This window comes from Emys orbicularis, chromosome 6 (assembly GCF_028017835.1).
Source record: "Emys orbicularis isolate rEmyOrb1 chromosome 6, rEmyOrb1.hap1, whole genome shotgun sequence".
NCBI classification, from domain to species: Eukaryota; Metazoa; Chordata; order Testudines; family Emydidae; genus Emys; species Emys orbicularis.
Genome location: NC_088688.1, coordinates 42,556,958 through 42,579,692, shown reverse-complemented (window position 1 = coordinate 42,579,692; position 22,735 = coordinate 42,556,958). Strand labels below are relative to the sequence as shown.

General features: G+C 39.5%; 1 protein-coding gene across 1 annotated transcript in view; it reads right to left on the bottom strand.

Moving 5' to 3' along the window:
* The window catches only part of MAST4 (microtubule associated serine/threonine kinase family member 4), a 438,694-nt gene that overhangs the window by 74,851 nt on the left and 341,108 nt on the right, over positions 1-22,735 (bottom strand). Inside the window, exons 7-12 of the mRNA XM_065406852.1 lie at positions 19,554-19,623; positions 16,677-16,697; positions 15,912-15,990; positions 7,926-8,083; positions 4,170-4,245; positions 2,062-2,271 (exon numbers count right to left, since the gene is read on the bottom strand). Coding sequence (XP_065262924.1) covers positions 2,062-2,271; positions 4,170-4,245; positions 7,926-8,083; positions 15,912-15,990; positions 16,677-16,697; positions 19,554-19,623 — 614 coding nt within the window. The remainder of the gene's footprint in view (positions 1-2,061; positions 2,272-4,169; positions 4,246-7,925; positions 8,084-15,911; positions 15,991-16,676; positions 16,698-19,553; positions 19,624-22,735) is intronic.

The following is a 22,735-nucleotide window of genomic DNA, read 5'->3' as shown; positions in this document are numbered from 1 at the left end:
GTTAAAGAATCTGTACAAAAGAAAATATGTTTCTGGAGAACTTAAAAGAGAATTTTCACAAGGGTCTGAATTGCATTTCAAATTTCTTTCAAACTTTCTTGTCAAGCAACAAAGAATAGACTTTATGATACCTAATGAATGCAAAAGAAGCCATATGTTCTTTCATCTGGCTGAAAGATATTGATGGTCCTTTGCTCATATATCAAAAAGGCATTTCATTGCTTCGAATAATAGAAGCTGCAGGATAAATTCCAAATCTCATCTACTGCTTATTCTGTGCTATGTTCCATATATTCAAGCATACAAAGAAAATTCAAACTAAAACCTTACAATTTTAATATAAAAGTAGTTTATGTATTTGCAATTGCAAAAATCCATGGAAATACTAAGCTAAATAGCAATCCCATGCTTAATACAATAATTAAAAACAACACGGTGGAAGAAAATGTAATCTAATTGTGAAGTTTCAAAGAAAACTGAACAAACTTCACTGCAATGCTCCTACCATTAGCTTTGAGAAAATGCTAATGAGAGGCAAACATTCATATTCTATATGCTGCCAGCTACATTCACGAGAAAAATGTTAATGGACTGAGCGTACTTCTGTTTTAATCACTGGCGAAAATAAAAGTAATATTGCACACTTCTGCATCTAGGTAGGTAGGGATCTACACAGAAGATTCCATATAACTGAAAGAAGGGTGAGATAGGAAAGCATTCAACTCAACTTGTCCTTGTCCTTAGCACTACAAAAATGTCAGTTAAATCAAGCTGCTCAAACCTCAGGGACTCTTTCCCTGGTTATGCAAAGCAACCACAAGGTGCCAAGTAGCAGTAGGAGCCACAGCTTTCCACTGACTATCACAGTTGGGAACTGACAACAAATGCATCCTAAGAAACCCAAAATATGTTCCCACAGCTCAGTTCTACATCAGGCAAATTTCCCTACAATTATTTTATGTTTTTAGCTTTTGATGAATATTGTAAAATTCACCCAGATAATAGTGATAATACTTTGAAAAGAAATAGGTTTACAAATGAAGTAACACACTTGTACACAAAGAAATGGTGCATTGTTGTCCAGTTTTTGCAGTGTTTTTTTTTGGGGGGGGGGGAATAGGGGGAAGTACAAAAGGAAATTTGGTACCAGCAGAAAGTAGTGTAAGAGAAGTGTATTTTTGATATAACCTAATCAGGTTTTACCCCAAAACCAGCATAGTCTGGAAACAGGCAAACTATTAACATACAGGCTGACATTTTTGTGTATTAAAAATAAAAGCAAAACAAAACAATAAAATCTTAATAAAATCTTGCTTGGTATATTTCACTGTATTGAATCCACTTGTCTACCAGATTGGCTCTGGGGCACACTATACCATCAATCCATATGCACAACTGCCAGACAATGGATCAAGGACACAACATCGTCCTTTGTTTTTTTTTAAAAAGGTATATTTATATATTTGATGAGCTTCATGTCACAGCACAAGTCCTATTTGCTAACTTGGGCTTCAGATTTCTCTTATCAATTGATTATTTAAAGAAGATTCTTATTAATGTTTTTATGCTGAAGTCAATTTGTTTTTTATTACTAAGGTTGGTTTTTGAGATGTAAGGAGACATTACAAACTTCTAAATAAATAAATAACCTGATGCTAATGAAAGACTAAGGATTGCTGTCTGCTGCCTCAACCCCTGCTAGAAATTAGGAGGCTATGTAATCTGAAAGGCGTATTTATCCACAATAGATGGAAGTAGGGGGTCGCTTCATTGTGGGATGCATATAAACACCGACATAGGCAATTTATAACTTGCAATGTATTACAAAGTGTTACTGAGTCTAAAAATCTTTATAATCCATTTATCCTTGAGTCATACCCCATAAGGCCCTATGGTTCTTGTACAGGTCATTTCATTGAATAAGCCCACTATGAATTTACACTACATTGGCATCTATTTGAGTAGAGCATAATTATTTCACAGCAACTAATGTTAAACAAACATATCTGAACAATTTTTTTAACAAAAGATAATTATCTTTGCACAGTGCATGGTTCATACCTCCTGTAGCAATTTGTCTAATTTGTGCTGTAATTCAAAGAAGTATCGTGAAGTGATGAGGCCCTGATGGGATTTATCCAAGCAATCTCGAGCCAGCTCAATGATCTGATGGTGGGTAAAGCTGAGCACTCCATCTGCCAGGGGAAGAATGTTATCAGGAGAATGGTTGGTGATAATATCCTGAAGCCGTTCTTCCATCTGAGCTGTGGCCTATAAAAAATATATTGATAGATTTAATCAGTATTTTCTGAAACTCTATTACCACTCCAAAACAATATTTTTACTAGTTAAATAAATTTCTGAATAGCTTAAAAATTTCTTCTAACACTATATATGAAAATGGGTGATCATGAAAGTGAACAACCAATAAACACTGATTTGCCCAGCTAGAGAATGGGCAAACACTCTCCATTTCCCCACATGATTCTACTAATGCTGACCAGCAATTCCCCTCCTGTTATTCTACTCTGTGCCTCTTTAATGGGGACTGCCAGTCATGCTAAGTTGTGTGGCAGTTTCTTGATGTGCACAAAATAGAAGAACACTATGACGTTAGCTTTTACTACAGAGCCAAAACAAAATATGAACTCTGGGGAAGGGGAGGGCTACTTTTTTTTTTTTTTAATTAATCTTCATATACTGCAAGACATAATAGTTTTCTATCCTTTATATTTGTTGTATCAAGAAAACATTATATAGAATAATGATGAATATTTCCAGGGGAATATTCTCTTTTAGAGAGTTAGTGCCAGATTTTTAAAGATATTTAGGCACCTAACTCCCACTGAAATCCATGGTACTTAGGCACCTAAATACCTTTAAAAATCTGAACCTTGCTGACTAAACCATAAGGCATTAAAGTACATACAGCATTAAAGTACATAAATTCAGCTGGTATTTCTGTTGCCATGTATAACTATATCTTTTTTTCCTGCTGAACTGCAATATATAAGCAATCTTTTTAACAATACCACATACACTAGAACTTCAGAGTTATGAACACCTTGGAAATGGAAGTTGTTCATAACTCTGAAATGTTTGTAACTCTGAACAAAACGTTATGGTTGTTCTTTCAAATATTTACAACTTAACATTGATTTAATATAGTTTGAAACTTTACTATGCAGAAGAAAAATGCTGCTGTCCCTTTATTTTTGAATAGTTTATGTTTAATTCAGTACCATACTGTGTTTGCCTTTTTTTTTTTTTGGTCTCTGCTGCTGCCTGATTGTGTACTTCTGGTTTCAAATGAAGTGTGTGGTTGACTTGTCAGTTCGTAACTCTGGTGTTCATAACTCTGAGGTTCTATCTCACTCTTATCTCACCATTCAGTTAAATGGTGCAGTTCACGCCTCAGTTACAGTTTAATCTCTTTGCAAACTCAGGCAGAAGTCTCTGAAGGAGTTAACCTTCAAAACATGAAGTGAGTGTCTCTTTGCAACGATAACAGCTTTCCAGCTTTCCTTATTTTTTTGTTATATGAAATCAGACTCCAGAGAACCACACAGGGATCTGCCAATGCCCCCACTGATTCACTTGCACCTTGGGTCAGTTTTGTTCCTCATCTTTGAGATAAGGCAATAGCCTTCAATTGCTTAGCATCCAATAGCCAAGCACTTCAAGCAGTTCACTGATTTTCACAATTAAAAAAAAAACAAAAACAAAAAACAACCAATATATAATGAACCTTCGGGAAACAAGAGAAATATCAGAAAGGGATTTGAAACATGCGTTTCTGGATCCTACACAAGCTTCTGAGTGAAGGACACATTTTCTTTTTGTTTGCAAAGTTCAAACTAATTGAATACCTAGTTACAGCAACTGTAAAACTACGAACTATTGTATGATACCTTTCCAGACAATCATCAACGTATATTACCAGCATGATTTATTTCAAAATCAGTTCAGCAGCTTTGCTAAATGAATGTCCAGTTCTCAGCAGGGATTTTTTTTTATTGTGATTTTATCTTTCTAATAAGGGTTTGGTGATGCTTTATGAAAGCCATTACTGGCTTAGATCATTAGTTCCCATAACAAAAACATCATTTATTTAAAACCTATGCTGCCTATTAGTTTAGATACTGGGTATCTTAAATATAATTCATTACCTTTGGGAACCTTTCTTTGTAGACATGGTTCATCATAATTATTTCATGGTCACAGCAGGCAGGAGAACGTCCAGGGCTGCAAGTAAAGCAAATCATCCCTTTAAACTTGTCTCAGCATGAGTTGAAAGAAGTTTTTATATTTCTATACAATCTGCTTGCATCAAAAGACACTGTAGCCTTCATTAGACAGGTATATTTGCTAACCAACTATAAAATCAGTCCCTTTCTACTACATACTGGCAGGGCCTAAAGCTGCCTTGAAGTGTTGGGCCTGTTACTGCCAACAACGCAACTTCTTTAGTTTATAGCTATATTTTAGAGTGCAGAGTGCATTTACTATGTTCATGATGCCACTTCTTCCTCAGACAGGGCATGGAAGTATATTTTTAATCTTAAATAACCAAAGCAAAACAGCTACTTATTCATAAATTCCAAGGCCAGAAATAACCATTTTGATAATCTAGTCTGAACTCCTATATGACACAGGCCATAGAACTTCCCCAAAGTAATTCCTAGAACACAGCTTTCAGAAAAAAACACTTGATCTTGATTTAAAAATTGCCAGTGATGAAGAATCCACCACAACAATTGGTAAATTGTTCCAACTGTTAATTACTCTCATTATTAAAAAATTACGCCTTATTTCTACTCTGAAAATTGTCTAGCTTCAACTTCCAGCCATTGGATTGTGTTACACCTTTCTCTCCTAGATTGAAGACCCCATATTTTTTCTCTATGTAGATACTTACACAATGTAATCAAGTCACCCTTAACATTCTCTTTGTTAAGCTAAATAGACTAAGCTCCTTGACTCTATCACTACAAGGCATGTCTTCTAATCCTTTTATCATTCTCCTGGCTCTTCTCTGAACTCTCTCCAATTTATCAACATCCTTCTTGAATTGTGGGCATAAAAACTGGATGCAGTATTCCAGCAGCAGTTGCAGTATTCCAGCAGCCGTGCTACACAGGTAAAATAACTTCTACACTGGTAAAATAACCTCTACACTCCTCCTTGAGATTCCCCTGTTTACGCATCCTAGGATCGCATTAGCCGTTTTGGCCATAATGTTGCACTGACTAGCAGCTCATGTTCAGCTGATTATCCCTCAGGACCTGCCAAATCTTTTTCAAAGTCACTGCTTCCCAGGATAGTGTCCTCCTAGTGCAATGCTGTAAGTATGGCTTATATTCTTTGTTCCCTGATGTATACATTTACATTTAGATGTAGTAAAATGCATATTGTTTGCTTGCGTCCAGTTTACCAACCAGTCCAGATTGCTTTGTATCTATGAACTGTCCTAATTTTTTGTGTCATCTGAAAATGTTTCAGTGATGATTCTACATTTTCTTCTAGATCATTGATAAAAATGTTAAAAAGCATAGGGCCAGGAATCAATCCTTGCTCAAACACACCCACTCAATGACAGTTTCCCGTTCACAATTACATTTTGAGACCTGTCAACTACGCCAGATTTTAATCTATTTAATGTATACCATGTTAATTTTACATTGCTCTTGGTGTTTAATCAAAATGTTGTGTGGTACAAAGTCAAACGCCTTACAGAAGTCTAAGTGTATTACAGGTCTGTCTCATCTTACGCTGGGGTTACGTTCCGCGGTCAGCACATAAAGCGAAAACCGCGTATATTCAAAATTACATTGAGTTGAATGGTGGGCGGAATCGCCCGCACTACACGTACAGTATTAAAATTGTTATTTTTCTCTTTTTTTTGTTTTTGCCGACCGCGTAAAGCTGAAATCGCGCATGTTAAATGCGCATAAGATGCGACAGACCTGTACATGAACACTATTACCTTTATCAACCAAACTTGTAATTTCATTAAAAAAAAAAATGATATCAAGGTAGTTTGATAGGATCTATTTTCCATAAATCCACATTGATTGGAATTAATTATATTAACCTCTTTCATTCTTTATTAGTCAAGTCCCATATCAACCACTTATTAGGCAAACTGGCCTCAATTAAATGAGCTGGCCAATCAATGGGTATTTGTGGCTACCTTAGCCCATTTAGTGGCTCACTGGGGATGGATATAGAACAGCAATGCAGCAGTCTGAAACTGTGATTCCTGAGTTGCAAACCCCAAGAAATCAAAAATCAGAGAAAAACAATAAAATAAACCCAACAGATCTATTTCCAACTTGAAATGCAAATAAACGTGTAGCCAATACACATATACAGTGCCAAATATTTGCATTGTGCTACCTATGTTGGTAGCATTATATCCTTAAAGGAGCAGGAGATTTACAGGAAAATAGCCTGAGGTGACCGACACTTGGTACCTCATCTGATATGGAGGCAGTGATGTGGCAGGGTCTGAAGCAGTTCTCCCATATCAATTAACCCCCCTCAAAGAAATTGCTTACTTGGCTGGGATGTGATCTGGCTACACAACCACTTTAGGTCTCGCATAAATATGTACAGAAAGAGAAAGAGAGGAAGGAGTTCTCCAGCACACCAAATTTAAAAAATATATAGTATACATGGTATTTTTAGATATTATAGCATAATAAAAAGGAGATCTTTTGGTTTGTTCAAAAGGACAAAAAATGAGGACTGAAATTTGCTTTAACATATCAAGGTGTTAGGAACTTCAACTATCACGGCCAACCCAAGCAAATTACCTATTTGCATAAATAAAACAACATATTAAGTACTTAAGTTCAGTACACCACTTAACTAGCGCATTAACGTCTCTGAAAGCACTTTGGCTATTATTGTCTGGTGTGACTGTGCCTGTTTCATAAACTAAACTAGGAATTTTTTATTTTTCTAAACTGGAAAATAAAGTGGTAGAGAGAGAAGACTGTACTGGTAGGTGAAGAATGTTTTCCATGTGTAACCTTTTAAAGAACAAAAAAAACCATCTCATCTTACTTCTCAGTAATTGCTCTATTTATTCCACTGTTCTACAGATTATATAGGTAGCAACTTAATTTAGTCAGGCAATCTACACAGAATTCTAAATAAAGAATAATCGTGAAAAAACTGAGCTAAAATATATTGCACTGAAGTTATGAATTCTGACAGTTTTGCTACCTGCAACATTGATTTTAATTCTGAAGTGACTAAGTACTATCTTTTTAGTCCTAGAAAGATTAGAGATATTGCCTTTTTGCATTCTCCAAATAGTACAGTAAATAGTACTTTGATAGGTAAGAACTGATCTACTAATAAAGTGTATCTTGCACAGATTTCCGGAGTATGGGAAATAGGATGGGCTTGGTCTCTGGGGAGCAAGAAATTCAAATGCTCTGTAGCTAAGCATAATAAATTATCCCCCCACCCCCCGCATAACTTTCTGACACACTTTTCTATTTCTTTTATACTAAGGACACCTAGAATATAAATAATATTTTCAATTATTCTTGCAAATATAGGCTTGAATCCTATGAACACTTGCACACAGAAGTAGAATAAAAGCCATCATCACAGTTTAAGTGGCCAGAAGTTACTAGTTTTGTTCCATTAAAATCTAAATTACAATGTCAATGAGAGAGGACCTAAAGACACTGTAGCCTTCATTAGACAGGTATATTTGAGGACCTAAAGTAACAATTTATTAAATGGAGTTTGGTTCAGCCTAAGACACAATCAACACTGACTTTTAATACATTTCAGGAATTATTAAAATATCACAAATTGGTTAATGCCCCAAATTTATAGAACCATGATGCTCTAGCAGTATACAGATTCAGATTTAGCCACTATTTCCAGACAGCTGAACTCACCTGAGACTTCTGGATCGAGGGCGCATTGGTGTGGTCCTGCATCTGTTATCACTGGCAATGCTTTCAGTGGTACAGAAATGTTTAGACAAAAAATGTAGTTCATCAGGTGTTGGTTGGTATGGTAACTGGTGTAACTTCTCTTGGGAGGAACAGGATGACTGCAAAGAGCGGGACAGAACATTAGTTAATATCATAGCCAAAAGCCATTTCCAAGATTATATTCATTGTAGATATAGAGACCACTTATATTGGAAACGATAGCTATCTTTTCCTATATTCACTTAATTTGTGGAGCAAAATAAGTAAAATACAAACATTTAACTACATGTGCTAGATATACAGTAAATATAAATATAGTTCAGATTAAAATTAAAAATGCAGCCACAGACATAGTGTCTGTACTTAAAGTTGCTTTAATTTTGAAAGATTCTCTTGCCTTGAGAGCACTTCCCTATACTTAACATGAGAAAGAATGCTGGAAATAATAATATACATCAAAATAGAAGAAACTTTTAAAATGGAGTCTGCTAAATATTCATTATTTCCATAGTATAAGATACATATTAATGGCATGATAGTCTATGATTTACTGCCACAAAATAAAACCCGGAATTTTACATACTGCAGTAACAAATGTGTTTGGATACCCTACATTTTTGGTGCACATCACTTGTTAAAAACATATTATTTTGATTCTAGGAAGCCATTATCAACATTTCTAATATTGTTTATCAATTATGACCTGAATTCTCTCTGAAAATATTTTACATACCATTTTTGACAAAACTTGTACATCTAAACTGAAATGTAAGAACTTCATATAGCAATGAAGACTAAATAAATAAATTCCATGGAATATAAAAAGTAAAGATACATTGTCAAACCATCCTCTTAGTTTAGAAATACAAGATTCAAAACTCTTTCAAGATCTGAAGTTTTTCATACTTTATCATTTCTTAAGTTACAAGCAAAAAGGTGCACAGTATAAACAAGAACAAATACAGATGACAGCTATGCTACACATTCATACATGTTGCATCTAGACATGCAAAATGTTTGCATTGAATCTTGAATCTGCTCCAGTGAGAGTGAATTTGAGGTTCCTATTCCTTGCCAGTATGAGGGGAAGAAGTCTATAGAGTGGCAAAACTCCACGAATGCTACTGGGACATGCTCTCTCTACTCAGCCAGCTGACATCCTTCCCTACACACTCCCTGCAGATCCTCAAGACCTGGGATCATTCCTTATTGTCTGTCTTCCCACTGCCTCCTGGGCTTACTGGCCTCTCACGAGTCTGGCTATTTCCCCTCATCTTCTATGTTTTGTAGGCCAACAGGCAGGGCTTCTGTATCCCCTCAATCCCAAGGATTTTCTGCATAGGCTCTACTAAGTTGCCATGTACAGGTAGCACTCCATGATGCTAAGCATAGTAGATAGCTAGCCAACTTTCAGAACTTCCTGGTAACAATGCTAGAAGGTGAACATCCCTAATTGCTAGCATGTAGTTGCTAGGAAACTCAAAAACGTTTACTATACTTATCTGACCTAGATCTCATGGGGCACTATCTTCCTATGCATCTTCAAGCAGAACATTTGCAGGGAAGGGTAAACTCTCTAATGGCTTGTCTACACTGGAAAATTACATCAAGTTATACCACATTAACTAGCATGATATGGTAGACCCTTCTACACTGAAAGTGTATGACATTGTGTTGGTCAAAAAATGTTCTAGCACAACATAATTTTCCAGTGCTGACTGTTATGCCTGCCTGCATGTGTAAAACTACTTTCTACCTTATTGAAATCAGAACCACCCTCAGAACTGTGGAGGGCAGTTACCCTGCATGGTGCTTCTCTCAAAACCAACATTTTGGAAAGAACAGCTTGCAAATTCAGAAGATCCAGGGATGGGAGCCATGGAATCCAGACATAACAAAAGTAGGGACAAGGCTACCACCCCCCTTCCCTATACATCACACAAGGGTTCCAGGTTCTGGTGAAGGCCATTAACTGGGATATGGCAAAGGAAATTTCCTTGAAGGTTTGAATTCAATCCCTTGCAATCCAAACTCTTAGAACAAAACTCTTAATGAACTGAAGCTTGAAGGCTTTTTTTGAGTAGCTTCAAAACTACTTGAGATTTTACATATAATTTTTACATGTATTATGGTAAGCTATACAATGACCTAAATGTTGTTCACCAATACCATGGAGCAGATCCTCAGCTCGTGTCAACTGTCATACCACCAATAAGAGAGAGTCCCCACCCCAAAGAGCTACCAATCTAAGAAGACAAGCAACCGGCAAAGGGTGGGGGCCATGCATTCCCTTGATTAATTTTCCATATACACCTCTACCCCGATATAACGTGACCTGATATAACACGAATTCGGATATAACGCGGTAAAGCAGTGCTCCGGGGGGGGCGGGGCTGCGCACTCCGGCGGATCAAAGCAAGTTCGATATAACGCGGTTTCACCTATAACGCGGTAAGATTTTTTGGCTCCCGAGGACAGCGTTATATTGGGGTAGAGGTGTACTCTTCATAGTTTTTGTTGTTGTTGACAGTTTCTGATTTATCTGTTAACTGGCACAGCAAGATCCATCTTCCCAATGACATGGTACAAGGGCTTCCTGCCCTTGAAGCTAGTTTTGCAGATGCCCTCATCTCTTACTTTCCAAGCAGTTGCCCAGTTTCACCTTTCCCACAGGAACTGAAATACATGTCATTATAATACCTACTCTCAAAAACTTCCACTAAACTAGTGACTTCTTCATTCTCTTCAATTTCATCTTAAGAAGGTTAAGAAAAAGTAATGAGATAACATGATAAGGAGCACTGCATTCATTTGGACATAAACAGGGTGCACTACAGACTTTCCACTGCCTACCTTTTCCTGTACTTGACCTTAAAAGATCACAAGTATCTTCAAAGTTTGATACTAGCTATTATGATAGTATGTTCTAAAACTGCCCTTGCTTACAAGAAGCGTTCTAGGCAGTTGATGAGAATCACAGTAATCCAGAGATGTACTTATAAAATGCTGGAAGTACAGAGTACAGAAGAAACAATAGCCACTGCATACAAACTAGTCTCACCTCATTTCCATGAATTTGTAAAAATATACAGAGGGGTGAGGATGTCTAATAGTTGCTGTTTCAGAGCCTGACAAAGTATGTGAAACAAATCAGACCATCAGCAGTTAAAGTTTTCACTCCTTGATTCAAATCTTAAGTTCACTGTCTTTAGCTTCAATGAATAATGCAAATGAAGCATATCACTTCTGAGAACACCTCTATTTCTTAAAAATCAGCAGTTGTCTCAGCCCTTGCTCAAGCTGCACCAATAGTAGGAACCAGCAGAAAAATCAACCAAACAGAAGAATGTATAAAAATACAGGGATCTATTTTTATACTGCTGGTTGATTCACCAAAATTCACACTTATTTATTAAAATGACAGACTTCTTTCCACCAGTCAGAAACTGTTAGTTCAAAGCCACGTGTGTGTTTTTAGAAGGACATCTGTTTTAATATTTATAAATAAGACTTGATTTTAGCAAAGCTTTTGATACGGTCTCCCACAGTATTCTTGCCAGCAAGTTAAAGAAGTATGGGCTAGATGAATGGACTATAAGGTGGATAGAAAGCTAGCTAGATCGTCGGGGTTAACGGGTAGTGATCAATGGCTCCATGTCTAGTTGGCAGCCAGTATCAAGCGGAGTGCCCCAAGGGTCGGTCCTGGGCAGGGCTGGCTTTAGGCCGATTCGGCCGATTCCCCTGAATGGGGCCCCGCGCCTAGAGGGCCCTGCGCAGCTGTCCACCCCGCCCCCGGCCCACTTCCCCCTCCTCCCCTGAACGCTCCGCCCACCTTCTCCTCCCCCTCCCCTGCTTCCCGTGAATCAGATGTTCGTGGGAAGCCTGAAACAAGCAGCAGGCAGGAGGTAAGCTGGGGGGGGCGAGGAGAGTTCCAGGGAGGCGCAGTGCGGCCCAGTCCGAGCACGCGGCTTCTTCCGGCCTGGCCCCGGCCGAACACCCCCAGCCCCAGCCCGGTCCCAGCCGAGTGGCTCTGGCCCTGCTCGGCTCGGGCCCCGCGGCGCCGGTCTCGGGCCCGGCTGAGCGGCTCCGGCCCGGACCCGGCCCCAGAACCGGCCGAGCGGCTCCGGCCCAGCTCAGGCCCCGCGGCACCGGCACTAGCCAAGTGGCGCCGGCCCGGCCCGAGAGGCTCCGGCCCGGCCCCGCGGCCCCAGGCCCGGCCCGGACGTGGACCCGGCCGAGCGGCTCTGGCCCAGCTTGGGCCCCGCGGTGCCGGCCCTGGCCAAGTGGCGCCGGCCCGGCCCGAGAGGCTCCGGCCCAGCCCCGCAGCCCCGGGCCCGGCCCCGGCCTGGACGTGGACTCGGCCGAGCGGCTCTGGCCCGGCTCAGCTCGGGCCCTGCGGCGCCGGCCCCAGCCAAGCGGCGCCAGCGTGGACCGAGAGGCTCCGGCCCGGCCCTGGCCCAGCGGCTCTGGCCCAGACCCGGACCCGGACGAGCGGATCCAGCCCGGACCTGGCCCAGACCGAGCGGACCCGGACCCAGGCCCGGGCTGAGCGGGCCCGGACCAGCCCTGGACCCGGCCCTGGACCCAGCCCGGACCGAGCGGACCCGGCCCAGACCCGGACCCAGCCGAGCGGCTCCAGGCAGCGCGGTAAGGGGGCAGGGAGCAGGTGTTGGAAGAGGGCAGGGGAGTTCGGAGGGTTGTGGGGGGGTGGATAGGGGTCGGGGCGGTCAGAGGGCAGGGAACAGGGGGATTGAATGGGGGCAAGGGTCCTGGGGGGGCAGTCAGGAAGGAGCAGGGGTTGGGTTGGGCGGTGGGGGGCAGTCAGGGGCAGGGGTTCCAGGGGCAGTCGGGACAGAGAGAAGGGGTGGTTGGATGGGGCAGGGGTCCCAGTGGGCCATCAGGAATGAGAGGAAGGGTTGGATGGGGCGGCAGGGGACAGTCAGGGGACAGGGAAGGGGGGTGGATGGGGCAGGGGTCCCGGGGTGTGTGTCAAGAACTTTAGGTAGGCTTAGCATGCATCCGCATACATTACGCAATGTATGTAATATATAATTTTGTTATTATTTATATAGTTATGGAAAGTAAATAATACATGGAAGAAATGAAAGGTGTTTTTTTGTGTGTTTTTTTTTTTTTTTTTTTTTTTTTTAAAGTCATCCCTGTTGGGGCCCCGCCGAAACTGTTCGAATTGGGCCCCGCACTTCCTAAAGCCGGCCCTGGTCCTGGGGCCGGTTTTGTTCAATATCTTCATTAATGATCTGGAGGATGGCGTGGACTGCACTCTCAGCAAGTTTGCAGATGACACTAAACTGGGAGGAGTGGTAGATACGTCGGAGGGTAGGGATAGGATACAAAGGGACCTAGACAAAATAAACTTGATGAGGTTCAACAAGGACAAGTGCAGAGTCCTGCACTTAGGACGGAAGAATCCCATGCATTGCTACAGACTAGGGACCGAATGGCTAGGCAGCAGTTCGGCAGAAAAGGACCTAGGGGTTACAGTGGACGAGAAGCTGGATATGAGTCAACAGTGTGCCCTTGTTGCCAAGAAGGCTAACGGCATTTTGGGCTGTATAAGTAGGGGCATTGCCAGCAGATCAAGGGATGTGATCATTCTCCTCTATTCGACATTGGTGAGGCCTCATCTGGAATACTGTGTCCAGTGTTGGGCCCCACACTACAAGAAGGATGTGGAAAAATTGGAAAGAGTCCAGCGGAGGGCAACAAAATTGATTAGGGGGCTGGAGCACATGACTTATGAGGAGAGGCTGAGGGAACTGGGATTGTTTAGTCTGCAGAAGAGAAGAATGAGGGGCGATTTGATAGCTGCTTTCAACTACCTGAAAAGGGGTTCCAAAGAGGATGATCTAGACTATTCTCAGTGGTACCAAATGACAGAACAAGGAGTAATGGTCTCAAGTTGCAGTGGAGGAGGTTTAGGTTGGATATTAGGAAAAACTTTTTCACTAGGAGGGTGGTGAAGCACTGGAATGGGTTGCTAGGGAGGTGGTGGAATCTTCTTCCTTAGAGGTTTTTAAGGTCAGGCTTGCCAAAGCCCTGGCTGGGATGATTTAGTTGGGAATTGGTCCTGCTTTGAGCAGGGGGTTGGACTAGATGAACTCCTGAGGTCCCTTCCAACCCTGATATTTTATGATTCTATGATATGGCCTATTCATGAACTACCAAGGGACAGCTCACCATACAATCCATTATATAGTTTTAGATATCTAAGGCAATTATGGCAGTGCTAGATGTGTTTCCATAAGGAATACGAAAGATAGTTAAAGCAGATTCATGCATTCTTGTCTGTGTACAACATCATCATGCAAGCGGGAAGGAGAAAACAAGAAACTGAATTAGAATTACAGTTTTTAAATTGTGTATAGTCAAGGAAAAACCTGCATATAACTTGGAAATTAAAATTCTCTTTTGATACGTTCCTGGTGTTTTTCTTCAATCCAGGTTTTGAGTTTGTCTGTTTCTTATCATGGTGATAGAGTTGCTATAGCAATTACTTAGTGGCTGACAAACTCTTTTCTGTCAATATTTTCAAGTGCATTTTCATGGAGCACAGCACATCACTTTTCATCTGAATCCAAAGGGAAGTGAAAGTGGTTAGGGAATTAATCCTAAACATGACAAACTACTTGCTAAAAGCAAGACCTACACCGTGCGTGCGTGCGTGTGTATAGAGGTGCGCAGTGTGGAGGAAAATCAGTGCTGTTGAGTTATTTTTAAGCTATGCATATTTTCTCAACTTGTTTTGAAGTCAGCAAGACAAGAATAAGCTTAACCTTCACAAACCCTTTGTGGAAAAAACAGACTAAGAGCTGATTATTAATGTGCACCTGTCAAATGCTATCAGGGCTTAGTATTTGAACTATTTCTCGAGAAAAGATCAACTGTGCATAAGGAAAAAGTAAAGTTACCTGAATGGTTCAAGGAGTGAGTTTAAGAAGGGGACACCAGATGTCTAATAATAATATACATGATTTTACATACACCTCTACCTCAATATAACGCTGTCCTTGGGAGCCCAAAAATCTTACCGCATTATAGGTGAAACCACGTTATATCGAACTTACTTTGATCCACCGGAGTGCGCAGCCCCACCCCCCCGGAGCACTGCTTTACCACGTTATATCCGAATTCGTGTTATACCGGGTCGCGTTATATCGGGGTAGAGGTGTACTATCTCACTAATTGGGACAAGATATGGGCATAATACAGGACTAAAGACATAAAACCATGCGCTGTCAAGCTGGGCTAGCCAACAGAACTGCTTAGTTGCAGACTATAAGACATTGTGCTGCACCAGAATGCTCTCTACACGATAGTGAAAAACATGTGATGTGTAGAAGTGCAGACCCCCTTAACTTATGCTTCCCTCACTGTGCAACTCCTCAGTAGTGGAAATGAACCATTACCTATGCCATTCTGCTTTCATGCATTTCCCAATATAGCCAGAATGCATGTTGAGAAGGAAGGGCAAGGGCAAGATTAGCCTGAAATCAAACAGTCTACACTTGTCAATAGTTTTAAGGCAAGATGGTGGCATAACAAGTACAAAGCTAATGATGCCAACTGTTGTATGTAGCATACATAATAAAGTTGGCTCTATGCAAAGGGGCATTTAAATAGCCATATCCCATAATAAATATGGGGGTCTCAGTAAATCAAACATAACCTTGCACATTCTTCCACTACTGGGCAATAATATAGTTATGCATCACAAATGAAATGCCAGGGCAATAATATAGTTATGCATCACAAATGAAATGCCAGCACTGAAAGTGTGAATATCTTGCTTGTCAGCACATCATTTGATGCACAGCTTATCCGGGGTGACAAAAGGCATATGTTATATTTTATTTCTCACGAGGTGGCCTGTTTACGAAAATCCTGTATGTAGTTGAAAACTATCTGTAAAATAAAGCTGGCACTTACAGAAACCGTTGAGCTGGGTGTATTTGTACCATAGCCAGAGGAGGGGAGAGAAGCCAAAGACCAGCGGCGTCCATCAGTCCTGTTGTGAAATTGAGGTTAGTCCAAAAGAACACTGAGAATCATTATACAGAAATATCTGGGAAACTATTATTCTGTAGAATTGCATTCCAGAAGGATGATACAATCAGGTTATTCACCAAAGAGTAAACTTTCACAGGGGGTCACGATAAACAAATATTATACAATTTTAATAGTATCAAGCAGATGAAATAACTCGAAAGTGAATGAGCTGATCCATAATACTGATCTCTCACTAAGACACTCTGACAAAATGAAGACAGGGAATAATTATAGCTTTCAGGTTCAGCAAATGCAAATTAATGAGAAGCAAATAAAAACATGTGACCAATGCACAAACCATGATGCTATGAAATGTAGTGTATCCAACACAATCAACTAAAAGCAAATTATAATGGGAATGGTTATTTCCATTATAAAAAATGAAATCAGTACAAATTACCAGTAGGTTACTATCATTAAGTGGAAAGAACAATTAGACTAGAATTTAAACTCTTAAGAGCTATGAATACATGTGAAAAACTCACATTTTAGTTAAATTACCATCTTTGGAGGAGGAAATATTTATAAGCTAGTACAATTCCTAACCCCTGCTGCTTCATGTGGCCCACATACAGACAATATGGAGCTTACACATTCAAATAGACAAATCACAAAACAACTGTTATGGTTTTTGGTTACATTTACCTGTCATTTCGGTGCCCATGACTGGAGTACAATTGTATCAAGTATGTTAAAACACAAGCAAAATAACAAAATGTATGAACATAACAAAATAGGATTTGTTTTTAATAACACAAATCAAGTATTCTGGAAAAAATATTTAAAAAAAAACATTTAATTTAAGATCAGGTACAAAGACCCCCACTCAATTCTGGTTTTGTGTAGGAAATGTAATTTCATAAAGTAGGGCTTCAAATCTGGAAATCTAAACATTTCGATGCTGCTTCCCCACCCTCCAAAAAAGTCTGTCTCAGAACGTCACCATTATTCATTCTGGGCGAAATTCCAAGGTGTGGCTTCCTACTCAGTGTTTACCCAATCAAACTCTAACTCAAGTCATCGGGATGGATGTGGACTGAGTAAAATGTGAGTAAGGAGCTCATGACGTAGTCCCACAGAACTATAATACAGATGATTATGTGTATGCTCAAAGTCACACAAGTCTGTGGCAGAGTCACTGACAGCATCAATAAAACTAGGACCAGAACTCAGGAATCCCTGGCTGTCAGTCCCCCGTGTTAACTCTAGACCATGCTGCCTCATGTAAAAAAGTAAACGTTGTAGGTCTGAGTTAGTGTCACAGGGGTGATCGACACTTGCCTACGCTATCCATTTATCATTGAATTTTTTCCATTTTTACATAATCCTAATCCTATCTATTGTATGAGTTCTACCAGGATTAAATACCCAATGAATTGAATAGTACTGTAGAACTAGTGTTGCTCCACACTAAAGAAAACACCCATCAGAACAAAGGGTATGATTTGTGGAGATTTATTCGGTCCATTCATTCACAATGAACAAACACTGAACACACTGGAAAATTTTGCACATATCTCTGTCTCCGTGATCTTGTTTTGTAATGTATTAACCCTCTTTTCTCTGAGGTATTGATGAGCATCTTTCCAATGAATGAACAATTCCAAAAGGAGGTTTTATATAAATTAAAATTTGCTTAGTATAGAAAGAAAGACAAGCTGAAAGATGTAAACAGGGGTGTGTTCTGTATATTTTGCAGCTGTGAAGCAGAAATAATTTGTTTCATCAGATTACGTGGGTTGAACATGTTTCCTCCACTAATACACAAAGACCAACCCACTTTTATTACCGTAACGTGGTGCATGAATATAACCTTGAGATACATAGTGCCTTTCCCTAAGAAAATGACATACAAATACCGTATGGATCAGAAATTTTTAGGTTAATGTTTCATGTATACAATGCTATGAAGCAAACTTGCTACAAAAATTAAATACGCTGCTCTTCAAGTTCTGAAGCTAGATCCTTTACTTTGATCTGCAAAATGGGAATGTCTGGAAATTACTTTCGTTTTCCTAATTCATTTCTTCTCCCCCCTCCCCACTCCCACGAATTAGTGTTAAATAAAAGATACAGTTTGAAAGGAGAAGAGAATGCAAGACGAAAAGGACTGAATCCAGGATCTGCTATATGGTATTTGTAAGAGGGGCTGCCATTACTGCTGAAGTAGTACAATATTATACATCCTAATAGAAAAGATGTACAAGAGCTCCAGGTAAACTGCTCGTGGTATCAGGTATCGTGAACACTGTCATTAGAGAAATAAAATGGACTTTTCCTAGTATTTTAGTCTAATTACATGATAAAGCATTTAACGACAGGAATTGTTTGAGATGCTTTTTTAAATGGTGCCAAACACTGTCACGAAATCCTCATCTTAAGTAATGTTCAATTTTTCTCATCGGTTTTTCTCATGAGTTTTTAGGGGATTTATAAATTTATTATAAATATCTCCTCCTTCATGGAAATATATTTTTATTTGTACACTATTTTACACTGTAAAATACTGATTCAGCTAGTTTTTAAATCACAGTCAGATTAAACATGGGTGACAGCAGATGCTAGTTATATTCCTCCATAAAAATCTCAAAACATAGATTTGTATGAAACACCATCGCATATGTGAGAAGCTAGAGTTGAGCCACACAAAGCATGTACAAATGAAGCTCTCTCCCCTGGCTTGAACTGTTTTATACAGAGTCAAAGCCATTTTCTTACATTGGGTATAAGATTTATCCCTGTCTGACAACCTGTGTATCTGAAAGTCCTAAAATGAAACAAAAGTTGCACCAAGTAGTGTTCTCTCACTGATGAATAAGGCAGTTATGTGGGTAACTGCAGTGATACTTAATGCATCACTTAAAACACAGCCATCTGATGTAATTTATTTTGTAGACACACTTCGGTCAACATATAAACTCTTTCTACCCCACCAGTCTTAGTGTTAATAAACATATTATCTGAGGTAAGTGGAGGAGATTTAAAGTAATATGGAACCACGCTGGCATGAATAGGTAGTCTCCTGTGACAAGTTATCTACTCAGTTTATGGTTAATTTATTAATAATTTACATCAAAACTGTACCAACATTAATTAATTAATCCTCACAACACACCTGCAAGTCAGTAATTGTCTCAATTATACAGCTGGGGAAACTGCTTAGGTCTGTGACTGAAGCTTGCCTATGGTATCCATTTACTATTGAAATGTCTCAATTTTTACAAGATCTGAATCTGACTAATTGTATGAGTCCTACCAGGATTAAATGCCCAGTGAAAAGAATTTGACTGAAGATACATATTAGCAAAATTAAATTTTAAAACATACTTTAAAAAGGCACAATTGCATTGTATCAATCACTCAATGTGGTTTTGTGTTGTTTAAGGACTAATATAGTTAATATAAAAATCAAGTAATTCTTAATTACTGACATTTCCATGTATTTTACTAGTCAGTCCCTCTGTGCATAGGAACATTTTCCCCATACAAACTGTACTTTCTGCATAGCAAACAAACACTTACCTTCGTGCAAAAGAAAAATGGGCTGAGGCACTGGGAGAGAAATTTCTAGGGCTGTCTTGAGGACTGCTTCCTGTCATGGGGCAAAAATAAAGGAGAAAAAGAAATCAGAAACAGCAATTACCTTATATTTCCAGACAGCCTAGAACCAATCTTCAGTACAAAGATTAGTCTGTAAGGTTTCTGAAAGAACTGGACTCCCAATATAACATCTTAGGGCATGGCTACACTTGCAGATGTAGAGCGCTGTGAGTTAAACCCGCCTTCGTAGAGCGCAGTAGGGAAAGTGCTGCAGTCTGTCCACACTGACAGCTTCAAGCGCACTGGCGTGGCCACATTTGCGGCACTTGCACATTCCTGCAGCCGATTTCACAACGACAAGAGTGGCCACTTGACTTAAGAGGATTATGGGACGTTTCCGGAGGCTGATCACAGCGCAGTAACACAACACCTCGTTCACACTGGCATCGCGGTGCTGCAGCAGGGGCGCAGCAAATGTTATTCCACTCGCCGCGGTGGAGTACCAGCAGTGCTGTAGCCGCGGAGTCAGAGCGCTCTACGTGCCTTGTCAGTGTGGATGGGGAGTGAGTAGTGCACCCGGGGCTCCTTTATTGCGCTGTAACTCGCAAGTGTAGCCAAGCCCTTATTTAAAGTAACATTTCAGTTAAAGAAACTAGTAATGAAGATCAAATTTAACTTCAGATAAAGCCAGTTCACTCCATTTTCAAAAGCACAAATCAATTAATTCAACTTTACAGGAATAATATTTTAGTTTGAAAGAAATACAACTTGAAGCTTGGAAACACACTATTTTTTTAAAGTCATTAAAAATATTTTAAAATATTCGAAAACCCCAGAAAATTACTGCCATAAATGTATAGTCTTTAAACATATTTTCTCTATAGTTTTTCCTCTTGCCAACTGTACTGTGTATTCTTGTAACTCTCTAAAAGCCAATAGCTACACAAAACAAATGAAACGGAAAATTATCCCCTGGTCTGGTTAGACCAAAGGCCTGCTTGGAGAGGTGAAGTCCTTAAGTGATGTGCAGAAGTGATTGCGCATTGTGAACAGGACATCTCCTTTGGGGGCTTGTTATTTTCTCATATTAGACATGCTACCTGCCACTGATCAGAGAGAAAGCTCAATGGCAGCTGTTAAGGGGAAGTTCACCAGTGCTCCAGCTTGCCTTGGCCACTCAGCGTATATTATTAGACCATATGGATTGTCTAAAGGGGAAATGTAAAGGTGACACTTGGAAAAAAAAATAAGTTCTTTTTAAAGTAGCATTGTCCTATGAGGCATATTAAAAAAACCTTCTAAATTAAAGAATAGATTCTGATCGCACTCACTTAAAGAATAAGTACAAGAGCAACTTATTTACTGTACTGTTGGACACTAAATGAAATCTGCAATTATAATTAGGAGTAAGGAGAGCAAGACTTCTATGTATATACTCAAAGTAAACATTTAAAGAGGATAAATTGCTATCCAGGTTCAAAAAGAAAACCTAATCCAATAGAGGTGCTGCCTTAATGATTTCAGGAGTGCTAGATTTCTACTGAAATTTTTCAATTAACTTAACCTTGCATATTTTATAGTGATGTCCTCAACAGATGCCATTAATTTTATGATAGACAGTATAATCATCAAGACATTTAGATGGTAAACACTAAGAAACCCATTCTTTTTCGGGAGCAGAATCAGGATGCGTTTTCAGCTACACTGAAATCATATCTTTGCATCGGTTCTTTCCTGAGCCCCAGGAGACAAGAATTCCGCTTTAGCTGGCCAGAACCCCTGACTCTTTGTCCATTTATCTATCACAGCTGAATTAAGTTTTCAACTTTCTCCCCTCCCCCAATACCACAGCTTCTTCATTACTCTTCATATACCTCTGGGGGCCTTGATAATTTCAAGGTGGCAGGGATTTTTGTTCCCTGAGGGGGAAAACATCTAAAACCAGACATTGTGGCATTGATTTTGATCTTTGTTTGGGGGCTAGCACAATTTATTCTTGTCCTGCATGAACTGCAAATACCAAATTACTGAGAGCAACAGTTCATTTAATTTAACAGCTCCTAACTGGATTCCTCTTGCTACTAGGATAGCTTATTAAATAAAGATAAGCTTTTTTTTTTTTTTTTTAATTATAAAGACATGTTGTGCAGATAAAACGTGGCCACTCATTCTAGAAATCACACCAAAAAGGGGGGAGCTGTGTCTGGGAAAACACAGTGGGCTTAGATGAATGAGAAGACAAAGAACCTGTCTTGGCATTTTACAGAGAACAGAAATAGGTAATTTAAAAAATAAACATTGTAGATAAGCACCTTCTGACAGCAAAGGGTTTGAATTATCAGCACATGAGGTCGTTTTATAAATCTAGACTACTGTTTCCATTGATAACTATTTAAACACCACATATTTATATTTGTTTACATTACATCTCTCAGCAGCATACTTAATTACCCATCAGCCATTTATTCAGAGCATATTCTTAACTTTTTCATGAAAAATAGTACTTTTTCTCCACCTTTGCTTATTTTTTTTTAAATATGACTATTGCTTTCAGGAGATGCAGAACCTCTATCTCTCTAGCATCACCAGGAGCAGCACAGAACTACCACTCATTACAGATAAAATCAGAAAGATTCAATAAATCCTCTTCATGCAGGAGGAGAGTCAAACTTGACTAATATCAATCAATTTGTAAACTGATTTCTCTGGAAAATAAATTTCAGATTTCCAAGAAACACATTACAAATAATTCCTGAATACCAGTTAAATCATGGGGGTTTATCTAGATATCTGAGTAACAAAATAATTCAAACAGTCAAGACAGCAAATAGGGAAGAAAAAAAACCCAGAGTGACGGGGTTGACTAGTACTACTGCTGTGGTTTTAAGGTGTGGTATTCCAGAAAAGCAAGACAGATTAGAACCGGAGTCCTATACGTGACCTTCATCCCTTACAGCATTCATCCACCCATCTGCAAGTCAATACCTGAGAGACTTTCAAATGAAAACCAGTGCCAGTTAATTCTCTGCCCATATGTGCAGTGCTTGCTTATTCTTCAAAGCCTGCTGTTCCCAGGGATTTGTTGGCTGTTGTATATTTTAGTCCTAGGTTATTTTATACACTTCTGAGATTACTGCTGATGTTTCTGACCTGATAAAGTAAAC